At 34.9% G+C, this 24,578-nt stretch overlaps 1 protein-coding gene across 1 annotated transcript; it reads left to right on the top strand.

The window, feature by feature from the left end:
* Positions 1-759: 759 nt before the first annotated feature.
* On the top strand, positions 760-23,589 carry LOC103485370 (phosphatidylinositol-3-phosphatase SAC1). The gene is made up of 16 exons (XM_008442921.3): positions 760-1,010; positions 1,278-1,482; positions 1,572-1,737; positions 4,129-4,351; positions 7,146-7,222; positions 9,056-9,243; positions 9,939-10,036; positions 11,632-11,765; positions 11,873-12,007; positions 12,521-12,905; positions 13,002-13,123; positions 13,292-13,402; positions 17,258-17,470; positions 17,730-17,921; positions 19,585-19,696; positions 22,773-23,589. The coding sequence occupies exons 1-16, from the start codon at positions 885-887 to the stop codon at positions 23,019-23,021; spliced, it is 2,736 nt and encodes a 911-aa protein (XP_008441143.1). The 5' UTR covers positions 760-884; the 3' UTR covers positions 23,022-23,589.
* The last annotated feature ends 989 nt before the right edge of the window (positions 23,590-24,578 follow it).

The following is a 24,578-nucleotide window of genomic DNA, read 5'->3' as shown; positions in this document are numbered from 1 at the left end:
CAAAGAAGAAGAAGAAAAATCAAATGGACGATTAATCAGGTGAAGATGAAAATTTCGCATGGGTTGGATGATTAATCGGGCATGAAAATTTCGGTATACCCACGTTTAGACTTGGGGTCCTAAATCTAATTTTTTTTTTCAAAATTTGGTCTACGATCGAATCTAAACTATTTTCTTTTTCAAAATTTGGTATAAAAGATTTTTTTTAATATTTTATCAATTTTTTAAAGATTTTTTGTACACACAATAAAAAAAACAGGATAAAGAAAGACATGCAAAACAAGAATGACTATAAAAAGAAATAAATTTGGTTACCCAAATTAAAATAAAAAAAGATGGAAGAAATCGAAAGAGTTCAGAGCAAGACGATAAAAATCGTGTATAAAGAATCTTGAAAAAAAGTAGACAAATGTAAACGATGGTGTACCAAAAAATTAAAAAAAATCGTGTCTCCAAATGTAAACTATCCTATTTATAAATTGTAGCCATATTGATCGTGTATCAAAAAATAACCAAATCTAAAGATCCGCAAATATATTATACACCCGTTATTGATGATATATTTTTAGTATTTTACACGTGACATTTTTCAATTTTTGGAATTATTTTTGCCGCTCTTTTATATTTTTTAAAACATCCAGATATATGTTACTTAATCTAAATTTTGATATATGTTTTAAAATTAATTTACAATATATTATTTTTCTTTTTCGGTAAAAGTAGGAAAACAAAGCTCAAATAAACACCAACACGAAGCATCGACGCATACACGGTACGTAATATAACTAGAATGCATATGAATACTCAAAGAAGAAGAACCAACGGTGATGAGAACCAATTCCTGAACCTATCCACAGCCATCATCATCCCCAACCTCGAGAAATATGGGTAAGGCAGAAGGTTCCATTCCGCCTCCGCCACCCTATGCCAAAGTTCACCCCTCAAATGACCCCGACGTTGATCACAATTCATATTCTCTCGAGAAATTCAGACTTTACGAAACCAGAGCGGTAAGCTCTACACTTTCAGTCTGTCATTTTCTATCATTAGAAAGCACAAATGAAATTCCATTTCCCTGTTCGCCTTGAGGGAATTAGTTCAAGACATAATTGATTGCCTAGGTAGTGTGTCAAAACAATCATTTAATATTTTAAGGTTGTTTTTCTGTATTTCTCATAAGCTTGAGAGCGAGTTAAAACCTTAATTCTAACCAGCATGAGAAGCTGATTGTTCCCCAATTTTAATTTTGTTTTATTGCATCGAGTTTTCCGAAGCAGAGGTATTATCTGATCGGGAGCGATCGCTACAAGAAATTCTTCCGAGTGTTGAAGATCGATCGCTCGGAACCATCGGAACTCAATATCAGTGAAGACCCGGTAGTGTATTCCCTGCAAGAAATCAGGAACCTCCGTCAGCGAATTGCCGAAGGGAATCGTGCTACAGGGGGGTTAAACCCGGTTACAAAGGCTTTTGGTATTGCAGGTTGATGATGCTTCTGCTTTTATGTGCCAATTCATCCTCGAATCTCCTCGCACTTTCCTATAATTTTGTGATATGTTTAATGCTTGTAGGTTGCATTAAATGTTTGGAGTCTTATTATTTGATTTTGGTTACCAAGCGTCGGCAAATTGGATGTATATGTGGTCATGCAATATATGGTATAGATGAAACCCAATTAATTACAGTTCCACACGTCTCCGTCCAGACTGATGTAGCACATTCTAAAACTGAGCTGAGGTAAGTTTAAGTTGCTCTTGTGGTACTAGTGCAGATATTTCAATCTTCATGTGTTTTTATTTGTTTTTTTCTTTTTCTGTGGGAGATGTGTGTGTGCGGGTGTCTGTGTGGGGGGTGGGTTGGGATGGGGTGGGGGATTTTGGGATACAAACGATGTAGAGTAAGTAGGTGTTTGTAGTTAAATAATTCACTAATTGGACCCTACAAAATCTAGTCTTTTATTTTTTTGAAACGGAAACGAGCCGAGACTAAAGCTCAAAGTATAAGAGATACATATGAAGAGGAGAAAGGACTAAAAGAATACAACAAAATCTGAGACAAGAGAGAACATAAAAAATTTCAACGAGCTGGTCAAGACCCTCTAGAACTTGAGCAAAACAAGAAGAAAATACAAAGCAAAGCAAAAAAACTTTCAACAAGGAGCCCCAAATCGGCTAAAATCTTAATCCCAAATGGCTTAAAAAATGAATGGAAAGGAGGACACTAATACAAGGTAACCTACTGAGCTGCTTCAAGCTTAATTTAAAAAACAAACGTGTGCCCTAGAAGACTTGCTGAAATCTTCCATCTCACCAAAAAAAACTGAAGATGTACTATTGAAAAAGCCTATCAAATTTCCAAATCATCGAACAGAATTCTGAAAGGAAGAAAGAAAGAAATACAAAGAAAAAGGCCAAGCGTGAAAAGTGCTCCAGCCAAAACAACCCACATTTCTCAATAAAGGACTTCAAATGATCTGGAATACCACGTTCATGAGCTTGTGAGGGAATTCCAGTGGCTTGTTTCTCAAAAAAATAAATCTTCCTTAGTCTGAAACAGAGAATTTAGATCAGTCTCTAAAGGGTCCTTCAAAAATTGATCTTCCTTCTCATCTAAACTTATCAAACCACCTTCCTCGCTGCTCACGCTAAATGGAGAGTCAAAATTTGAAACAAGCTTCTTTTTTTATGTGGGGAGCGGAGTTTAGCTAGGAGAACCTCTCAATAACTTTACCTTGGAATTGGGTAAAGAAAAAACAAAGTTTTTAGAATGTGGATGGGTTGTGCTTTGATGAACTGACCTGGTTAGAAAAGAACGGGCTTGAAGATGGGCACAATTTGATTCTAAAAGATCAGGATTTTGATCTGAAATCAACTTTGCCTTTGTAATTCTCTTTTTAGAGACCTCCTTCAACCTCTTTCTTCTAACAAAATGTTTTGGGAATGCTTTAAAGAGGTTCAAGAAAGGCCTTGATTTTGAATTCTTTTAATCTTCGCTCTTTTCCCAGATCTGGCCGAAGAAGAGAAGGAAGAAGAAGAAAACGAATCATGATTAGCCCTTGGATTTTCCACGAGCAATAAAGGAGGCTAAGCCAGATCTTTCTCTTTCCTCCTTAATTGCTCCCCTTCAACTTCTTAGTGGATGACCCCGTTCGAGTCAGCAAAATTTTTTTAGCCTTCTTGTGGTGCTCCATCTCCAAGGATTTCGAGAATTACTTTGTGTGAGATATAAGCCTAAATTGGTCGTTGATCGGCGGGTTTCGTTTCCCAAGCCTATGCCAAATAATTCATTGTATAATCCTCTTGTACTATGAGTTTCTGTCTCATTATTAATAAATGAGATTCGTTCCTTTTCAAAAAATAAAGAGGCTGTATCTTTTCTGAACAAAATTGGAAGGTGGTATCATGTTCGTAAAGCAAAACTTAGCCCTTCTTTCCAATTGGGGATGGAGATCTATGAATGAAAAGGATTCCCTTTGGGTTCAAGTAGTGAAGAGTATTCATGGAGAAAGTTTATTTAGATGGTATACTAAAGGAAATGTCACTTGTAGTCTCCATAGTCCTTGGATTAGTATTTCGAGGTGCCAACTTCAAGTGAATTCCTTGGCATCATTCAAGCTCGGTGATGGCTCAAGAGTAGCATTCTGGAATGATTATTGGGCCTATTTGATGCATTTGAAGCCCATGTTCCAAGGAGTTGAGTTATTGTACCTCTAACCTCATCGAATTTAAAGCCGGCCCACTGTTGTGAACGGGAGTTGCTCAGAACTCTTTCCATTATTTTACAACACTCCTTATTGTACAACCAACTATTGCAAAAACAAAAGGGGGAAGGTCCCTACTCGAATTATCCAACTTCTGATAGTAACAAAAAATGATCAGAGAACAACTTTACTTGCCTTGTTACTCTTGTGCTATCAAGATTTTCGTCCTGTTCTTGTAATATGAAGAACTTGTCAACAAAGGATCTTGAGCTTATGTTACCATCGCTGACCCAAGTGAATCTCCCATTGGCAAGAGGAACCTCCAACAGATTGTTCTATGATCTTTTGTCTCATTGTTTATTTATTAATAAATGAGGCTATTTCCATATAGACACATTAATTGCATTTGTTGCTGTGTTTATTTGCAGGTATAAAAAACTTTTATCCAGTGTGGATTTGACAAAAGATTTTTTCTATAGCTATACCTATCCAATAATGCAAAGTTTGCAAAAGAATGCCATGTCAACTGCTGCAGAAGGAATGCCATATGATAACATTTTTGTTTGGAATGCTTATTTGACTCGAGCTATTCGATCACGATGCAATAATACTGCATGGACCATAGCATTAGTTCACGGACATTTCAAGCAGGTATGCAAATGCAGCTCCTTGCTCTTAACATCTTTTGGGTGTTGTACAGTTTCATTATCTTTAAGGTTGTTAGTTCGAAGACCCAATGTTATATCGTCCCTTTGGGGACATCCGATAAAATTGGTTATATCGTCCCTTTGGGGACATCCGATAAAATTGGAATGAAAGACCTAATGTTATATTGTTTCTCTCCCTCACAATTTCTATTGTACTTTGGGCATTAGACTCATTTCTCTCCCTTCAGTACATTCAACCGACCATGTATCTGCTAGTTCCATTTCTCAAATTTTAAACGAATGTATTTGTTATTTCCTCTTCATTTAATATTGATTTCCACTTGTTGAGCCTTCATACATCGAGTCCACAAGATAGGAGAAGTGTTGAATAATATATAATTAAATTTATCTTCACCCACTAGCTTAAGCTTTTGGGTCAACCGGTGATTTAAGATTTACATTAACATTCATTTGTCATTTTTTTTAAATTAAGGGAATCTCATTTATTAAAAAATGAGGCAGATCTCAGAGGCATAACTCAAATGAATCTCATTTACATAGGTTGTACAAAAAGGAAGCATTCATTTATCATATTAACTGCTTGAACTTTCATTGCTGTTTTGGTATTAGTTATTGTTTCAGATTGATTGCCTCCATCATCATATTTGGAGCTCATGTTGTTGTACAACCTAGGCACATTTGTGAAAGCTTTAATACTTTGTTTATGCTATTACTTGCAAGGGGAGGAGCTCAATTCCATCAGTGAGCTTTTTCTTATTTTGTTGTTGAAGTTTGGCTATTTTGTTGGGAAGGAGGAAATCTCATGGGTTTTAGATTTATTTGTGGGAAAATATCAATTTATACACCTGAATTTTGGGTTGTATCAATTAAGCCCTAAACTTTTATTTTTTTTTATATCTGTGAGTGTTTGGACCAACTTACGCACATCTCAACTAATCTCCCGTGAGAACCTGCTGACTCTACAACATTTGGGTATCAAGGAAACTCGTTGGAAATTAATTCCTAGGTAGGTGGCCACCATGGATTGAACTCATGACCTCTTAGTTAGATATTGAGACTTTGTCTCCCTTTTCACCACTAGGTCGATCCATGATGATTAAACCCTAAACTAATAATTGTATCAATTTGAACCTTGAACTTTGGAGGTTCTATTAATTTAGACCTTAAACTAATTCTTGTTTGCTCATCTATCTTTTGCTTCTCCCATTGATGTTTCTCTATTCAGGGGGCTTTCGAAAACTAAGAGCCCTAAAAGAGAACGTATCTGTGTGGATTATACTTCAAGAGAATTTAAATTGTGCCTCTTCATTGCAAAAAGAGGTTCTTCTCATTGCCTATCTCCACATATGTGGCATCCATGTTGTAAGAATCAAGAGGATCTTCAACACCTTTTTTTTAGTGTCCTTATGCAATGAATTGTTAGTGTAAGTTGCTGCAAATTTTTAATTTTAGATGGGTTTTTCATGGCAGCTTTAGTGCTAAGGTACTACAAATTCTCTCTGTACCAAATTGAAAGAAAACCTCAACGTTACTATGGCGCAATGTAGTCAAGGCTTTATTAGTAGAATTATGGTTTGAAAGAAATCAACGTGTTTTCCACAATACGGCTTCAGTGTGGTCCAATCGATTTGAGTATGCCCGTTTAAATGCTTCACCATGGCACTCCATGGTCAAAGGATTCTAGGATTATTTCACACAGGACATCCATCTCAACTGGCAAGCCTTTATTGTTTAGTCATCTAGAGTCCAGCTAAGGAGAGTTAGCAAAGGGCCCTGTTTTTGCCCAGTTTAGATTTGTCTTTTAGTCTTCTGTTCATGATAGGATGTTGATGTAAAAGTCTTATATTTTTGACCACTTTTATTAACTCTATGTCATTTCACTTCTCTTTTTGTTCTCTTTTTGTTTTTGGATATGATAAGGACTCTAAGAAGGTGTCAACCTAGTTGAGATATCCGGGTGTGTCTACTGATCCCTAGTTCTTTAATTCCTCATTGTATAACCCTACTATACTTTGAGCCCTACCTCATTTTCTTAATAAATGAGTTTCGTTTCCTTTTCAAAAAAAATTTTAAATCCTAAACTAATATTTGTATCCGTTTAAACCTTAAATTTCGTAAATGCATCAATTTAAACCCTAACCTTTCATACATGTATTAATTCGAACCCTCAAATTTTATAAGTGTGTTCAAGTAAAACATAACGAAGGGTTTAAATCGATACACTTATAAGTTCATGTCTAAATTGATACACCTGGAAATGTTTGAGGTCTATGATACAATTATTAGTTTGGGGTTTAAGTTAATTCAACCCACAAAGTTTAGAGTTTAAATTCATACAATTATTAGTTTAAGATTTAAATGATACAAACCCTAAAGTTCACGGGTATTACATACATCTTACGTAACAAATCTTGTTCAAATAGAGGAGATTTAAGCAAGTTTAGGCTCACATAGGCACATTTTAGAAAGCTTTAATACTTTTCTTATGCTATTCCTTGCTAGGGGAGGAGCCCAATTCTGTTAGGGAGCTTTTTCTTATTTTGTTGTTGAAGTTTGGCTGTTTTGTTGGGAAGGGGGAAAACTCATCGTGTTTTGGGTTTATTTTTTGTCATATGGTTTGGGTTTTATTGTTATGTTTATTTAAAGTTTAATGTCTTTTGGTATTTGTATTATACTTCTGGTTATGCTATTTTTTATGCGTGAAGAGTACTGTTCAGTTGTTAGAATGCTCAAATTTCCTAACATTTCCTAATACAAATCCTAATATCAATGTGCAGGTTAGACTATCAATATTCGGAAGAGACTTCACCATCACCTTGATTTCTAGGCGTTCTCGACACTTTGCAGGGACACGGTATAGTTTTGCTTGAATGTGTCATATATATATAGTTATATTATGGATGAGTGTTAAGTTCTCTTCTCCCCCCTTCTGTTGAATCCATCTTCCCCGACAATTATTTGGTGACCGTGTGCTCCACCTCCACCCTCCGACATCACCTCCGACACTTCTTCAACGACCTTCTGACATTTTTTTCTCTCATGGCTCAGCTTCTCGATTGTTAGATACAATGGAAGTTATATGCTGTAAGGTTCTTCATTCATTAGATGGAGAATGAACGACTCCATTTAGAAAACATTGAAGCTTAAATCATCTTGGTCAATTCAGAGAGTCAGTTGAAATGGTATTCTGATGCCTTAGCAGAGCTTATCAGAGGTCTAGAGGACGCTTCTTTCAGAGATTTGAAGAGTTAGACCGTGAGAGATTGAAGCTATCCAAATTCAGGGCCGACACTTGTTGGATTCTTTGTTGTGATCTCTGGCTGGCTTCAGGTGTATGATCAACCATTATGGTTTCCTCAGGGGAAGCCAAAAAGGGGTGGTCGATGCTGGAAAGTTTCTTTTCGAATTTGGAGTATAAGAATTGGTTCTTGAGCCACACCCCTACGTCTTAATACCCTCCTTCAAATTAGAGCTCAAGTTATGCCGATAAAGTTAAAAATCTGGGAACTCAGTTTGGGAAAAATGTAGATCAAAGTACCAAAATAGGAGAGAAAAAAAGCTTTAATCTCCCCTATTTTGAAAAGTCTTACAAAACCAACAAACCTCTGTTTTGGCTCCGTAGAACAGAGCAGCTTATATCAGAAAAAACAAGACTGGTGCATAACTAAGGTTATCTTGCACCGGTTGGTTTTTGCCTATTGCTGCTAGGGTTATGTCACCACGCTCTTATACCATGTTAAATGGTAGAAAAGAGAACACAAGTTTTATATGGAAAACCCTAAAACAAGGAGAAAGAACCACAATAGAGAGTTTCTTTTATTATTTTCACACACAATGAAAGTTACAAAAGACGACAACTTGATAGGCTCTAGCATGCCCTATTACAGACAAAGATTAAGCTTAGGGTAAAGTAAAATATTAAAATACCCCCAGGGCTATAAACTGTCAACAAAGTCCCTTATTTCCAACTAAGCATATTCCATCCTGGACATTAGCCTTAACTGGCTAGCATTCTTATATGATTTGATGTTTTTAGTTTGTATCTTGTTCTGATTCGGGTGTGTTTGTTGTAGTTTCAGATTCCAAGGTCCTTGTAATCTTTTTTTTGTTATTTGCTTCTAGATGTATTTGCTCGAGTCGTATTTGCGGTTTGGTTTTTACTTTACGGTCTAAGTCTGGAAGCGATAAGAGTGCTAAGGAGGTGCCAGCCTAGTTGAGATGTTTGGTGCAGTTGCTGGTCCTAAAGGCTTGGATCTTGTCTCTTTATTGCACTCAACACTACTTTGTCTATTCATTTTCTTAATGGCGAGGCTCGTTTCCTTTTTCAGAGGAAAAAAAAAAAGAATATATTCAACATTGGATCTGAATAAGCCATCAAAAACCGAAGCAACATCGAATAAAGAGAACAAATTTCCCCAACATTTAGCTGAATATGAGCAAGTAAAGAAACAATGCTGTAAGAGTCTTCCCCTTGTAGGCATAGAGGGAAAACCAAGGGCATGCAGCAACTATTTGGAAGTTTCCTTTGCATAACCAAGGAACAACTCAATAACCTTCCCTCCTTTTGTGGGTTGATTTTTTGCATGTCTTTGTATTCTTTCATTTTTTTCTCAATGAAAGTGGTCTTCTCTCACTAAAAAAAGAAACAAATAATTTTATCGTTCGTGATTCTTTTCACAAATTACAGATACTTAAAAAGAGGAGTGAATGATCGGGGACACGTTGCAAATGACGTTGAAACAGAGCAGATTGTTCTTGATGAAGAAGCTGGTTCATGCAAGGGGAAAATGAGTTCTGTTGTGCAGATGCGTGGTTCAATTCCTCTCTTTTGGTCTCAAGAAGCTTCTAAATTTAGCCCAAAGCCAGATATTATCTGTAAGGATATCATTGTCATGATTTTTATCTTGTGTGTTTGGTTAAATTAAATGGCTAAACTGGACTTCAGTTGTTTTCTCTTTTTTCTTTCAATGAAACAAATTTCATTTGTAAGTGCGGTCCACAGTCCTGACTCGAGCCAAGAAGAATGAAGAACCTATCAAAAAAGTGATAGGTAGATACCCCAAAGAATGTGAAAATTTTATATAAAGTTTAAACATGTTAACAAAAGGTTTTAAATTTTTGTTTTCTTTTGCTCCTTTTGGAGTTTGCAATAGGTTCTTTTTTCTTTCATATTCTGAATGAAAAATTGTTGAATGGTAAAATATTCATTAGTTTGAGCTTTTAGGTCAAATTGATAATTTATTTGATATCAGAGCAGGTGGTCTTGAAAGGTACTATGTTCACGCCTTTTCAATGTTATTTCCTCTCCAATTAAAATTAATTTCCACTTATTGGGTCTTCTTCGTTTTTCAAACCCACAAGTGAAGAGGAATATTGAATGATATGATATTAATTTGCTGTCATCGATTAGCTTAAGCTTTTGAGTCAATCAGCGATTAAAGAAAAACATTGTACCCCCTGCCCCCTTTTCCCTTCCCCCTCCCCTGTCACACACACCAAAAAAGAAATAATAAATAAATAAAGGAACAACCATAAAAGGATCCTTATGTTTATTGTTTTTGACTTTTCAGTACAACGATATGATCCTACATATCAAGCTACAAAATTGCATTTTGAAGACCTTGCAGAGAGATATGGCAATCCAATTATTGTTCTCAATTTGATAAAGGTACATACTATGATTTTTAATTTTTATGGGAAAGGCACAAATTGTGATATGTATTAGAGGGGGAAGTTATTTTCAATTCCTAAAAAAATACTATTGGAAACATAATTACCTCCGTTTCCATTTAAAGAAAAAACATAGTTACCACCCCTCCCTTTAACTTCTCTTTCTGTCCGCAGCCCCTTCCGTCCAACCATCTTCTTTACCTTCGATCACCTCTATTCCGCTTTGGCCTTCTCTTCACTAATCTTCATCACCCTTGCCCATCCATCTCCTCTCTGTCTTGCCATCTATCCTCCTTGTTGATTAGTTGTCCCATGGAGATGAGAAGCTGCTGTATTTGAAACACCTACTTTGTATTTGGCAAGAAAGACTTGACTGCTTCCTTGAAGACTTGAAGAGAGTTTGATGGAACTTTTACGACCTCCCTTGAAGTTGTCGTTCATCCATAAGAAAGTTAAAAGAAGATTTTTGGGTTATCCAACTTTCAAAATTACCGATCAAATGATCACAGATTTTAAAAAAATTCTAAATACTGATCAAGTGAAGGATGAATACAGATCAAATGAGGGATGGTTCCTTGACTGTGTTCTCTCATCATCTACTGGTGGAAAAATTAATATTCAAGTTTCTGCTGGTGTTGAGAAGCGAGTTTGGCTAATTTTTTGGGAAATAGTTAACGATTTTATGGGCACCTTCATTAACAAGAAAGTTAGTGCTAGATACTTTTCTTTTTCACCAAAGTGTAGTTTTGCTGGCATGGTGAAGCAAAAGGAAAATCTTCAAAATGGAAAAGAAACGTATTTTGATAAGAGATTATTGGCCGACACTTCTCCTTTTTGGGTTAGAAAAGAGATTGAAGTGCTGGATCTGCATCTTGATCTTTCTTCAGTAGTCACCAGATTAATGCCTCATCACTCTCGGGAGGAGGTTAAAGAGGTTTTAGAAGAGTATTTTCAGTCCCGAGTTGTTATCAATCCATTCATGGATGGTAAGGCCATGTTTAAGTGTGAAAGAAACTTTTCAGGTATTGCTATTCCTGGAAAATGGTTGAACTATGGTAATCTATTCTTAAAACAATAAAATTTGTCAGATTCTATTCATTCTCATCCTGGAGTTATTAAGAGTTATGGTGGATGGATTCTTATTAAAAAATTTGCCTTTAAAATGCTGGAAGCGTGCTGTTTTTGAAGCCATTGGTCAAGGCCTGGGAGGATTTGCTTGCCATATCTCAATTTTATGGATTGCTCGTGCTATTATTCAGGTGAAGAACCTAGCTGGTTTTTTACCAGCTGATATTGCAATCGAGGACGCAAAACTGGGAACTTTTCTCTCTGTTATGGAGATTTTGTATCTTTTAGAGGTTCAAGTTCGAAAAGTTTTATTAATGGTGGATGATTTGAGAACGTCTTTTTGAATTCCATTGACTTAGAGTTAATCAAGCCCGGAAGGATGTAAGTTCTACTGAATGTCAGACTTTTGAAGGAGAGACTTGATTTCATTGAGAACATCAACTATTCAACTACCCAAAATGTGTCCTACATCAATTTGAGTTTGTTTCTGGTATTATTTATTCTCATGATGCTTGTTAAATGCAGACTTTTGAGAAAAGGCCTAGAGAAATGATGCTGAGACGTGAATTTGCAAGTGCGGTTGGGTATTTGAACCAAATTCTTTCGGAGGAGAATCATCTTCAATTTATCCACTGGGACTTTCATAAATTTGCTAAGAGGTGATATGTTTGTTCCAATTATAAAGAACCTCTGAATACAGTTTGTATTTTATCTGTATGCGTTCTTTCGTTCTGATCCAATGCTTTGATTTCTTTGGTGATCATAGCAAAGCTGCCAACGTATTGGCTGTCTTGGGTGCTGTGGCAAGTGAAGCACTTGACTTGACTGGTTTTTACTATAGTGGTAAACCCAGTGTCATGAAGAAAAAATCAAATCAAATCAGACGAACAAACACTTCAAGGTATGCTTACGAACTTTTGTCAACCTGCCATTTTCTTCTTTAGAAAAGGATAGGAAACTTTTTATTCCTGCATCATAGGTACTTTAGTTTGGCTAGCCTGTCCGTTATAGACACATGGACTCTCCAACACTTGTTAACTCGATGGCATGTGTTGAAGACTAGTTGTGCATTTGTTAAACATGTATTGAACCCTTGTAGATTATACTAAATATATAGATAATGGTATAGGGAAAAAAATATTGAAGTTTGAGTTTGAAATACATCAAAATCATTGCATAAAGTTTAGTTTTGTTGTCTTTGAATTTCCTTCTTATGTAAAAATGATATATATTTCAAAAGGTGTATGGTTGAATAAACATGTCTCTGTCCTAAAATTTTTTAAGAATGACGTATCACTATGAATATCCTTTTATGTGTATGGTCATTTTTACTTCTGTTGTTGTGTGTATGGTCATTTTGAATTTTGTGCCTGGCAATTTATATAGGTATGTGTATGTACTTGTTATCTAATAGGGATGGTTCGCTTCGAGATTTGAGAGCTAGTTCAGGGGATCTTACCAGAAGTGGGAGCAACAGTGAAACATTAAGTACTGTTAGTAATAAAGAGAGAGAGGCTGCATCTAACCAGTATGACAAAACAAACAGTCATAGTAGTGAAGCATCACACTTTCAAAGTGGAGTTCTTCGTACAAACTGCATTGATTGTTTGGATCGAACAAATGTTGCCCAATATGCCTATGGTCTTGCAGCTTTAGGCCGCCAACTCCATGCAATGGGTTTGACAAATATGCCTAAAGTGGATCCTGATAGTAGCATTGCTGCAGCCCTTATGGATATGTATCAGAGCATGGGGGATGCTCTTGCTCAACAATATGGTGGCTCTGCAGCTCACAACACTGTATTTATTATACGTGCATGAATCTAAGTTCATATAAATTTATTTATATTTTGACACTCTCGTCTCTAACTAATAAGTGCTTGTTCACAAATTTAGGTGTTTCCTGAAAGGCAGGGCAAATGGAAAGCTACCACCCAATCAAGAGAGTTTATCAAATCTATCAAACGCTATTATAGCAATACTTGCACTGATGGTGAAAAACAAGATGCAATAAATTTGTATGATCATGGGATCTTATCAATGAATACCATTCACTTTCAGACAGAACATACTTTCTATTTTCCATTCTCTTTTCTCAAGCTTATTATTTCACTATTTAGAGAATAACATTATGCCTTCTTCACTTTTTCATGTTCTTAAACTTCTTCTTACTCATGTATTACCAGATTTTTAGGTTACTTTCAACCACAAGAAGGCAAGCCTGCTCTGTGGGAACTGGATTCTGATTATTACCTTCATGTATCAGGGCTTGGAGATGATCTTTTTCCAGATAAGTGGTATAATGTCAGCAGTCTTGGCTATATATATGCACCTTGTTGAAGCAATTATTCATGCAGTTCCGTGAAAGCATTGATGTGTACAACATTCTATGCATATAGTAATTCTAGGTTTCCTTAAAAGAAAGTACTTCTACATTTCAGTCTAGTTTACATGTACCAGCTATTATGTTTATAGCTTTCTGTTGGTAGTTAGTGTTAGTGTTGCTTGATGTATATACTGACTGTTATTCTTGCACAAAAGGAATTGACCTTCGTTCATAGCAGGTCTTAGAGTACTATATAATGAGTTGCAAGAATTCGGTGTGTACAATTTCTCCATGAGATTCATTTAGCAGTTACATCAATCACGTCTTTGTCAAAACTGAGCTTGTGCATTTCCAACAAATATATTTGTTGGGCACTTGATTTCTTGTTTCAATTGTGGTGTGTGGTTTACAGATGATAGAAATCATGCCTCAATCACCATGAATTAAGATTTAACCAGTGTTTTCAAAGCAAGGCGAACTCTAAGGCGACAAACTTTTTAATCACCTCAAGGCAAGAGGCAACAAAAAAGTGTCATCTGATTGAAGCGAGGTGCAGTTAATAAAATAATAAATAATAATAATATAAATAAAAAAAATACATAAGATTTGAAAGAAATTAGCTCAAATAATCTTGAGGAAAAATATATTTGAAAAAAGATATAGAAATAAAAATGATTCTGTTTCTACTTTGGCTCTTTTTCTTCATTTTTCCTTCCTTTCTTAGATTTTTCTTTAATTCTAGTTTTACAAACTCTGATACTTCCTTTTAATCCTATTGGATAAGAATGTTCTTTTTCTAAAAAAAAGTCGAGCAACAATTGAACAAGGTGAGCGCCTGGTTGCCTTGATCGTATGTTCAAGTTGATTGAAAGGTGCAAAAGGCAAGCACCTTGCCTTGGGTACTTGCAAGGCATTAAGGCCTTGATTTGCCTCGCCTCTTGCCTCAGGCGAGCACTTGGCTGCGCCTTAACTACAGTGGGCTTAACTGAGGATTGGGGTATGAAGTTAAGTTGACTTGTTATTCTTCTGCAGCTTTTTTGCCATTAGAAGTTTCTCAGTTACAAAGCTTTTTTGTAAAATTTTTTTAATTTACTTTTATTTCTACTATGTATGAAGTTACAACGGTAAATTTAAATGGTGGGAGAAATTGAAGAAAAAAGGCAATAGATCAATGGTACAATGGGGTGAAAAATAGAGGAAACAAATACACACAAAAATTACAGAAAAGTAAAAGACAAGTAATTACGAAAGAAGAAACATTCCTATTTTCAACACTCCCCCCGGATTGTAGATGTTAACTAAATCCAGCTCGGTCTTTAATTCATCAAAGAAATTCTTGAATAGAGCCTTGTTACTTATGTCTCATCTGGGTGGGTAAATAGTTTTGTTTTTTTTTTTTTTCCAAAATGGAAATGAGCCTCTTTATTAATGAAAAAAAATGAGACTAATGCTCAAAGTACAAAGAAATATACTAGGAGCAAAAAGGTGTAAAGTGACTATTATATCAATAAAAACAACAGAAAAAACAAGCCAAACTCCTCTAGAACTCAAGCCAAAAAGTAGAGAAAAACTACAAAGCAAAAGTAGTGGATTTTCAATAAGAAACCCAGATTCATTTCCACACTAACAGCTTCAGAAAGACTTGGTGGGTAAGAAGTTAAGAGAGATGCTTTTATTTTTAATTTTTTCTTTGATATTTGATAAAGTGTCAATCAATATCCAGATGTTTTAAGTGATTCAAATGGACAGGGTCTTTAACAATATTTATTGTTGCTTGGTTTTCTTGTCACAGTGGACCTTCATTATTTCTTTAGAAGTGATCTCAATTTTGATAAGATGCTCATATTCCTTGAGCTAGAGCTCTCAATTTCTGTTTCTACCAGACAATTGATTACTTACCTCCTGATCTTAAAGTACTCTTTTGCTCAATGTGTATCTCTATTGTAATTTAAGCATTAGTCTCGTTATATTATTTGAATGAAGATGCTGGTGTCCTTTCACGAAAAAAGAAATTGCTTTTTACTTCTCCAAGTGACCAAATTTCCCCACACAAAGATAACCGGTCTCTTGTCAACTTTTGAGCTTCCCTAACCAACTTTTGTGAATACTTCAACGTCTCTTTTCTTTGATTTCTTGATGTACATCCTTCTCCAAATATTCCTTTTATGTATCTGAGGATCCTATAAACAACGTGCATATTTTCTTTAGTAGGATTGTTCATAAATTGACACACAAAACTTACTTCAAAACAAATATCAGGTCTAGTGTGATTTAAGTAAATTGACCTCCCAACCAGTTTTTGATATTATTCCATATTAGCCAATGTGTTTTCTTCTCCTAAGGTGTAGTTAGGATCATTAGGAGTATTAGAGGGCTTACATCCGAGCATACTCTTCTCTTTGGGAGGTCAAGGACATATTTTCTTTGAGAGACACACATTGACACAAACCTTTCTTTGATTGAGGCAGTTCCATCCTAGAAAGTATTCAGTGAGTTGAAATTGAGAAGGCAATAGTGCTGTTTTTATCATTCTATCTAATGAATCAAATATGTCTTCTATTTGATGATCCAGTTTTGGGCAACGACCTCTGATGCTTCTTCCATCTGCACTTCCTTTGTTTGTCTGTCTTTTATTCTAGTCTTGCTAGAGTTGTTTCTATGTTTCTTACTGGTTTGTATTGGCGGTGTTTAGCCCCCAAATGGACTCTATTTATTAATTTTTGGTTTTGTCCTTTATTTTGTTGGATATGACGAGGGTGTTAAGGGTGTCAATCTAGTTGAGATGCTCGGGTGCATCTTCTAATCCTTGTTTGGTTTTGCGATTTTGCTCATTGTATGATCCTCTTGTACTATGAGCTTTTGTCTTATTGGTTATCAATAAATGAGACTGTTCTTTTCATAAAAAGAATCAAATACGTCTTCTAATATAGAAGTCTTAGAAGAAAGACTGACTACAAAAAATGAAAAAATCTTAGACATAAATGATGAATATACAATAATAAACATCAAATATTACAAGAGATAAAAGGAAATTTAACACTCCCCCACTATGATATCCGCAGCCAGCTTGCTAAGAAGTTTATCAAATTGTCTTTCCGAAAGACCTTTAATTAGCATATCTGATGTTTGTTCTGTCTTCGGAAGATAACTTATGTATATTAGATCTGCATCAACTTTCTCCTTTATGAAATGTGTGTCAACTTCGATGTGCTTTGTCTGATCATGTAGGATTGAATTATGAGTTATAGCAATGGCAACCTTTTATCACAATAAACCCATTAGGTGTCTTTTGAGACACTTCTAGTTCTTAGCAAATTGTCCTAGTCTTGTTTCCTTTAAGGAGCACCAACCTTGTATCATGAACCGACTGTTCTTCCTCATCCCTAATGTGTTCAACTGAAACTGGTTCTCAAGAACTAAGTCCAAATGATGGAAATCAGGTACGCTGCTCACACCAACAACCTGAGTCCTCACTAGAACCTAAGTCCAAATGATGCTGACTCCTTGAAGCACTGTGAAGACACTCGGATCTCATAGGAACGGGAGCTCGTACACACTTTCTCTTCTAAAGAGTCAGAATTACCTGCTAAAGACTTGGAAGACGATTGATTAACTATTCTCTGGGTATAATAATACAAGGGAAAGGCCGGAGGATACCTCTCAAAAAGGATCTAGAATCTGTTATTGTTGTTTGATAATGTTAGCAATTTATTGAATAATTGCAAGCAGTTCATTCAGAATTTTCCATTTACCACATTTAGTAAAACTTAATAACTTATTATTGTTGTCAGTCTTATGTAGTTCCTTCCTAACTCTTATTTTTCAGTTCAGAAGCTGTCTCCAATTCTATTGGAGGAACGGCGGTGACGCTTGAACCTATTCCAGCATGCAGAGAGGACTTTTCTAGGTTGAAGTTGACATCATTTGATAAATTGATCGAACGAACTTGTGGTTCAATAAAGAATGTAAGGCTTTGGTGTGAGCCTGATCAGAAACCTGGAGGTAGTACAGGAAATTCCGGCATGGCACCTGATGCAGCGTAATTTTCTTATTAATCTTGAATGGTCTCTTTAATCTCTCTCGTTGTTTGAGGGGCTAGATCAGGAAAGGAGGCACATTTATTGAACTTCATTAGATTATATTTTATCTTTTGAGTTGGTATCATTTATTCGTTTTGAACTTTTGATCTTTGTTTTTACTGAAGTATGGGACTGCATTGCATATGGACTAACTAAACTTGGTAAATGCTGGGAACAGTTATTGAAGCGGCATTGAACTAAACTGTGACTTTTATGCAGTGAAATTCAACTCAAAAGCCCAAATTGGCTGTTTGGTCAGAGGAAGTATGAAGAAAGTGGCCCTGGTTCCAAAGGCGTTTCACATGAAGCTGCAGTCTGTATGACTGAGGATAACATAAAAATTGATGGCTTCTATGATTTAAACAAACTTTCTTCTACTGACAATTTCAATGATGAGGAGATCTTCCAAAGGTAAATCTTCTATGAATACTAATACTTTACTGATATTGCTGTTAATTTATGTGCTTCATTGTAAACAAATTAGACGACTCTCTCCTCTTGTGTTGATATCTAAAATGGCATTCTTTTGGAAATAGGAAATCTTTTTCATAAAGATATGAAGAAAAAAATAGTAATCAAGAAGAGATACCAATTAAGGATTAGAGATTTGACTTTTGAGGGCAAGAGAGTTTACCAAAATCTCTCCTGTTGGTATTGATCTTAGGGGTATGACTACAAAAGTGTTTCAAAAGAGATTACTGAGCGGCATTAACAATTTGTTAATAGCATTGAATTGTTTAAATTACTTTGCTCGTACCATTGAGACTTCTTCTATATCTCTCTTCTTATAGTTCTGACAAACCTGCAATGCATGGTTTTTGAGGTAGGAATATCTTTGTTTTCTTGGCCCTTCTTGCTAATCTTGTTTAGCCTTGGTTTGTGTTAGAATTAGTGGACTTGTTGTATGTTGAAAGCTCAAGGGTAGTTTTTGTAATTTATGTTACCCTAATTATTCTATCCTCTTATAATTAGGCTCTTGTTGTCTATTAAGTTTCTCCTATTGTATCAATTTGTTGCATAAGAAAATAATAAGAAATTCTCTATTGTGGTTTTTCTTCCTGTACTAGGGTTTCCACGTAAATCTGTGTGTGAATTCTTTGTTGTTATTTTCAATAGTTCGTTTGTTTTTATTGGAGACCATATTCAAAGGGAAAAGTTAAAAGACATATCATGCTTTAGACGTAATTTAAATTAGCAGCAATATATAAGTTTGAGAATTTTCTAAAATATCAACATCCTGTTTTGAGCTCAAATGAACTCGTGTTAATTTCTAAAGTGAACATTACTAAGTCTATTTCCTATAAATTAACAAGGCATTAAGAAACTCTCTTTGGTTACTTCTAATAATATCTCCAATTTACCCCACTGTCACACTGTGAGTAGACTGCTCTTGCTGTCGCTTAAGAATCAGAACTCCCTTTAGAAATAATCAACAACCTCTGATAAAATAACCTCAATCACGTGTTAGTTACTTTATTAGTTAGGCACTCTAGAGTCTAAATTTAAGTTTTACTTTTCCAAGCTCCAACTTAAATTAGAAATCAATTAATATTTGGTAAGAGTATTAAAAGCATTAAGAATAAATTTCATCAATACAAGTGTTGCAGTATAAAAGAAAAAAATCCAAAACAAAAGATAATGTTTCAACTATGAAGTTCTATTCATATCACCATAAAATTTATGAGGAATCTACCTAGAAAATTGATTAAGCATATCAAACTCCATAACACAAAAGTTTGTTTCTTGTTTCCTTTTAAAACTATGTTTGAAAAGTTTTTATATGCAATATAAAAGTTGATAGGTGTAGCTCATGTTTTTGGAAGGTGGAATCCTTTATCTTATAGGAAGAATGAAACAATTTAATTAACTTCTGTTCATTAACTATTCACGTACTCTCTTGTCATGAATTATTGAAGATTGGACTTCTGTTCATAATACCATAATTCTCTCTAATCAATGCCAGGTGCATAATCTTCAAATCGGAAATGCTCTTTTATCTTTGTGTGGTTGCTGAATATTTATCAGAAGAGCTTTTAGCTTATAATTAAAATGATAGTTACTTGTTGGTGTCTAGGTACCTTGCAATGACATCAGTTGAAGAAGCCAACGGTTGGTATGGTGGAACTTTACTTGGCGATCAAGATGAAAGCAATGAGATATATAAACACTATTCTGAGTTATGTGAGGTAATTGAATGTTGGTCATTCCGTACTGAACAGTTATAATTGACGTGTATTTGTTTTACAACCCTGATATGTCTTTTGAAATTTGCTCTTCGAATTTTTTCTTTTGTTTTTGTTTTTGTTTTTTCTCTTTTCCGTCTTTTAAAATCAACAGAGATGCTCTTTATCAAAGTATGACAAATGTATAGAAAAAAGTTGTAGCCTTTTGGTCTCTTCGTTGTTGCTCATTGTATAACTCTCTTGTACTTGGAACTTTATACTATTAATAAAGAGGCTGGTATCCTTTTCAAAAAAATAAAAATAAAAAAATAATAATAATAAAGAAAGAAAAAGAAAAAGTGGTAGATGTTATCCTCTTTTTTCTGCCGGTGTACATAACCTTGTTAAGGGAAATTCTCTATATCCCCGTATCTTCCCTGTCCCAAGTGATTCATAGGTTAAGAAACACTTTTAGGAGTCTGTCAGGAATCCCTTACTGTTATGTTTATAGGTTAAGAAACACCTGTAGCCTGTAGGAGTCTGTCAGGTTCTAATGTGAGGCTCTCTTCTCTACCTATCTCTTAAATCCCATCGGAGTTCTCCACAGTTGAAGTTTGTGGATTACAATTGTGCAAAATTCTTCTTCCATCCTAATTTGCTGGTGGCAGAAGTTTTAGCATAAGGTTTATTCTGGTTTGTTGATTATTTCCTTTATTGTTTATATTTTCATTGTATTTAGGATATATTTGTGTATTTATTTTTTCCTTATTTGTTTTTTCCTACTTTGTATTGGGTATTCTTTTTTCTATTTAATAAAACTCTGAAACCTAGATTATGAGAGCGAAAATAACATTGAAACCCTAAAAATTCTAATTTTCTAAAAAACTAAAATTCTCTTGTGTTTTTGTTTGTTTCTTTTATCTTGGGCATTCATCCCTTTTAATTATTTCAATGATAATTTTTTTCCTCGAAAAACGAGGCTAAAGGAGCCAATTTCTGCTATTTTATTGTAATATAATACTGAAAATCCCCTAATACAGTCTAACAATGGAGAGATTCTCTTAGAAAGAACAGCACAGAAAAGAAGATAACGGAAATCAAACCAAACACCCAGCTGATTTGAAATTCTCTTGCCCAACAGTCCCCATCAGAAATTCATAGAGTAATTGTCTTATTGTATTTAAAACTTTTAAACATTAATAACATTCTCTTATTTGGTTTACATCAAATTGGTATTAGAGTAGCCATCTAGGCCAACGTTGATTGCTATCAGTGGAAGACTGAGAAACTCTTCATGATGCTGATCACAAGAGGGAGCTTTGTGAGTAGTGCTTGTCGTCGAACTTTGGGGAACTCTTAAAATTCCAAAAATTGAAAAACAAAATCAAGATTTTGCAAGAATGGAATTTTATAGAAGTACTAGAATTTTGGACAGAAATTATTTTTGTTTTGGAGAACAACCAAGAAAAACTGAGAAATATGTAAGCAAATTAAAGAACCGGTCCTACAACAATTACGATGAAGAAACTTATTCAAGAACACCCGATTTGAACATAACTCCATGAAGTTTTGAAGAAATAAAGAAGGATGTCAAGAAAACTCAACATTTGTTGGGAGAAATAACTCAAAAAGTGAAGCAATTTTCAGAACATTTGCAAAAATATAAAGAAAGTGTAATTCAAGGAATTCACTGCAAGGAAGAAAACAATGAACAAAAATTGGGGAGCCCACCCAAAGTTTTAGAAAAAGAAGATAACACGATTAAAATTCTTGACGCTGAAGTGAAAATCATCAGTGAAGACAAGCAGATTGAGATTCAAGTTAAAGAATACCATAAACTGATTAAAGAAGAAATACCATGTGGGAATGAAATCAACAAAAATGCTCATATTGGAGATTGTGAGACTCAAATTGGAAAGGAAATCAATGTCAAAAATGGAGGAAAGTGACCCGACCCACGAATCTCTCCACAACATAAGAGATGTCTAAACCAAAGTTGTTGAAGAGGAAGAAGATTGTACTTGCAGGCAAACTTATTTGAATAACCTTGAAAACCTAATTCTAGTTGATTGTGAAGCGACCCACGAATCTCTCCGCAACATAAGAGATGTCTAAACCAAAGTCGTTGAAGAGGAAGAAGAAGATAATACTTGCAGGCGAACTTATTTGAATAACCTTGAAAACCTAATTCTAGTTGATTGTGAAGCAACTTGGGAGATGCCATGTTTGGAATTTAAAAAATGCAGGTATTCTGGAAAAATCGCGGACGTGACTGAGATGGTTGAACTAATAGACTCCACAAAGAAAAAAGGAGAAGATGATGAAGCAATGCATGACTTGGTTACGAGGGCAATGGATCTCTTGAACAACATAACTCTTGGACTAAATTCGGATGATTTTGATGAAAAAATTATTTCGTTTCAAAAGATAAATCTTAGCTCAACTTGTGAAATTTGGATGTTATTGATATTAGTTTTTCAAAGTTGTTTCTATTCAAGCGGCTTACCATTTTATTGCTACCTTCATTTTTTAAAACTCAGGAACGAATTTTTATTTTTATCTTTTGGGAGGGATAGAATGTAGTAGGACTAGAATAATACGGGTAAATCCTTAGTTTATTAAGATTAGAATTAGTTTCTTTTAATAATTAAGAATAGGATTAGTTTCTTTTATTAATTAGAATTAGAATTCGGGATTTGTTTATTTTATTAATTAGAATTAGAATTAGTTTACTTTTCAATTATTATTCATGACTTAAACATTAATAAAATTTTCTAGTTTGGTTTACATCACTTTGACATATGCACGTTCAGCTACTAACCATCAGCGGGTAAATTTTCACTTTTTTCCTAGCATACATCTTTAATAAGGGAGGCCTCATAGTTTTGCATGTTTACCAGTTATTTCATTAACATGTTACCGATGTTGCTATGGGGCTAAAGGTTCCCCATTTCATAAAGACAAAGTTCAATTTCAGAAGATAAGTTTAACACGCGTCTCTTGTCCAAAGTTGTGTCTGTATATGACGGAAGTAATCTTGGTTTGAATTTTGTCGCCTTGTGATTGCAGTACTGACATGCTTTGGAATGTTGATCTACAGGGCCCTGCTATGATGTCTTTCCAGAATGATCCTGAAAGGGAGATGCACTATGCTGATCTTTTACGCTTGGGTGCAATTGATGTGATTGATAATGCTTCTATTGAAGAGGACATGGAGGCGGCTTTGAAGGAGTATGATGAAATTGGTGTGGATCTTGGAATCATTCCTTCACCGTGCAAGTACTTTGCCGAAGATCCTAGTTGGTTGACTAGATGGATTATTGGAGAAGAGAAGCTGCAAAGGATATAAGCTGAGAATGAACTCCGTTTGCATTACCAATAATTAATTTGTGTTGGCGTGTTCTAACATTGGAATAAAGATCAGAGAACCAGTGAAGGTAAAAATGGAGATGGTGTAAAAATGTGCTTGTATTTTTTTCGAGTAGGATCAACCATGTTGACATGCCTATCTCCAGAGCTTTGTTGAAAACGTCATTGAGATATTGCGGCAGTCTTCTGTCTCAGTTTTCGGCATGTTTTCGGGTAGGGTTCGGAGCTCTCAACAGGCTGAAAAAGCTAGGGGTAGAAGTTGCTTGCTGATTAATAAGCAGAATGTCGAAGTCGAAAGTTAACTATGTCGGTCATAATAAATATGAAACTAAGAGATGCCTTATGACGGTAGCTGCTTTTCAGCTTGGGCTCTATCACCCGTCACACTCCACTTGCATTGTTTTATACGAAATTATGGACCTATTTGGTATGTGTGTCAGATTGTTTGTCTATTATTGTTACTAGCTTATCAAATTAATCGAATATAAATGACACAATAAGAATTGTATTGTTTACTTTATTTAACCTAAAACACTTGTTTGAGAGAATCAGAATACCTTGTAGCATTTACGAAAGAAATATATATATATACACAAGATACAGAGATGACCAAATAAATAAAGTGCAGGAAAACTCGAAAAAAAAAATGTCAGATATTTACAATAATAGAATTATAACTCCCCCTCAAGTTGGAGGATATATGTTAATTAGGTCCAACTTGTTATGTAGACTATTTATACGTGTTTCATTCAATGTCTTTGTGAAGATATCACCTAATTGTTTTCCGGTCTTTGCATATTCTATAGGTAGCAAACATTGGTGAATTTTTTCACGTACAAAATAAGAATCAACCTCAATATGTTTAGTCCTCTCATGGAGCACCAGATTAGATGTGATGTGAAGTGTTACTTGATTATCACGCAATAATTTTGTTGCTGCAGTGATAATTTTTGAAAAGGAGACAATCTCTTTATTAATATAATAATAATGAGATAAAAGCTCATATTACGTGAGGTTGGTGTAGTAATTTCAAATTTCAATTTAACAAGATGTTGATATATCCAAATCAATTCACACACAAATAGACACCATTGTTTTATATTTGGACTCATTGTTTTATATTTGGACTCTGTACTTAAAAGTGACCATGTTTTGCTTCTTATTCTTCCAAGAAATTAAATTACCACCAACAAAAGCATAATATTCTAAAGTTGGTTTCTTGTCTTCTTTAGATCCTTCTTAGTCGACGTTCGAGAAACATTCAATATTAGAATGGCTATAATCCTTATATAATAAACCATTGGAGTAGCTTTTAGATAACAAAAATTTGTTCATAGCAACCCAATGATCAACTGTAAGGCATGACACATATTGTCTCATAAAACTTGTTAAGCAATCTATATCGGGTCGAGTCACTGTGAAGTAATTAAGTTTTCCCACTAACCTCTTGTATCTTTCGGGATTTTTTTAGGAATTCACCTATCTTTTATGAGTTGTAAGTTGGGCATCATTGGGGTACTATATGTTCCATGTTTCA

The sequence above is a fragment of the Cucumis melo genome, chromosome 3 (genome assembly GCF_025177605.1).
Source record: "Cucumis melo cultivar AY chromosome 3, USDA_Cmelo_AY_1.0, whole genome shotgun sequence".
In the NCBI taxonomy this organism is placed as follows: Eukaryota; Viridiplantae; Streptophyta; class Magnoliopsida; order Cucurbitales; family Cucurbitaceae; genus Cucumis; species Cucumis melo.
The sequence above is the reverse complement of the archived record's forward strand: the minus strand, read 5'-3'. Positions and strand labels throughout refer to the sequence as shown.

What these genes read in the sequence shown, in the direction of transcription:
- LOC103485370 (XM_008442921.3), top strand. Translation starts at nt 885, where the DNA reads ATGGGTAAGGCAGAAGGTTCCATTCCGCCTCCGCCACCCTATGCCAAA. An exon ending in AAAGGCTTTTGGTATTGCAG is followed by an intron (nt 1,483 to 1,571) that starts GTTGATGATGCT and finishes TAATGCTTGTAG; the next exon opens with GTTGCATTAAATGTTTGGAG. An exon ending in GATCTTTTTCCAGATAAGTG is followed by an intron (nt 13,403 to 17,257) that starts GTATAATGTCAG and finishes CTTATTTTTCAG; the next exon opens with TTCAGAAGCTGTCTCCAATT.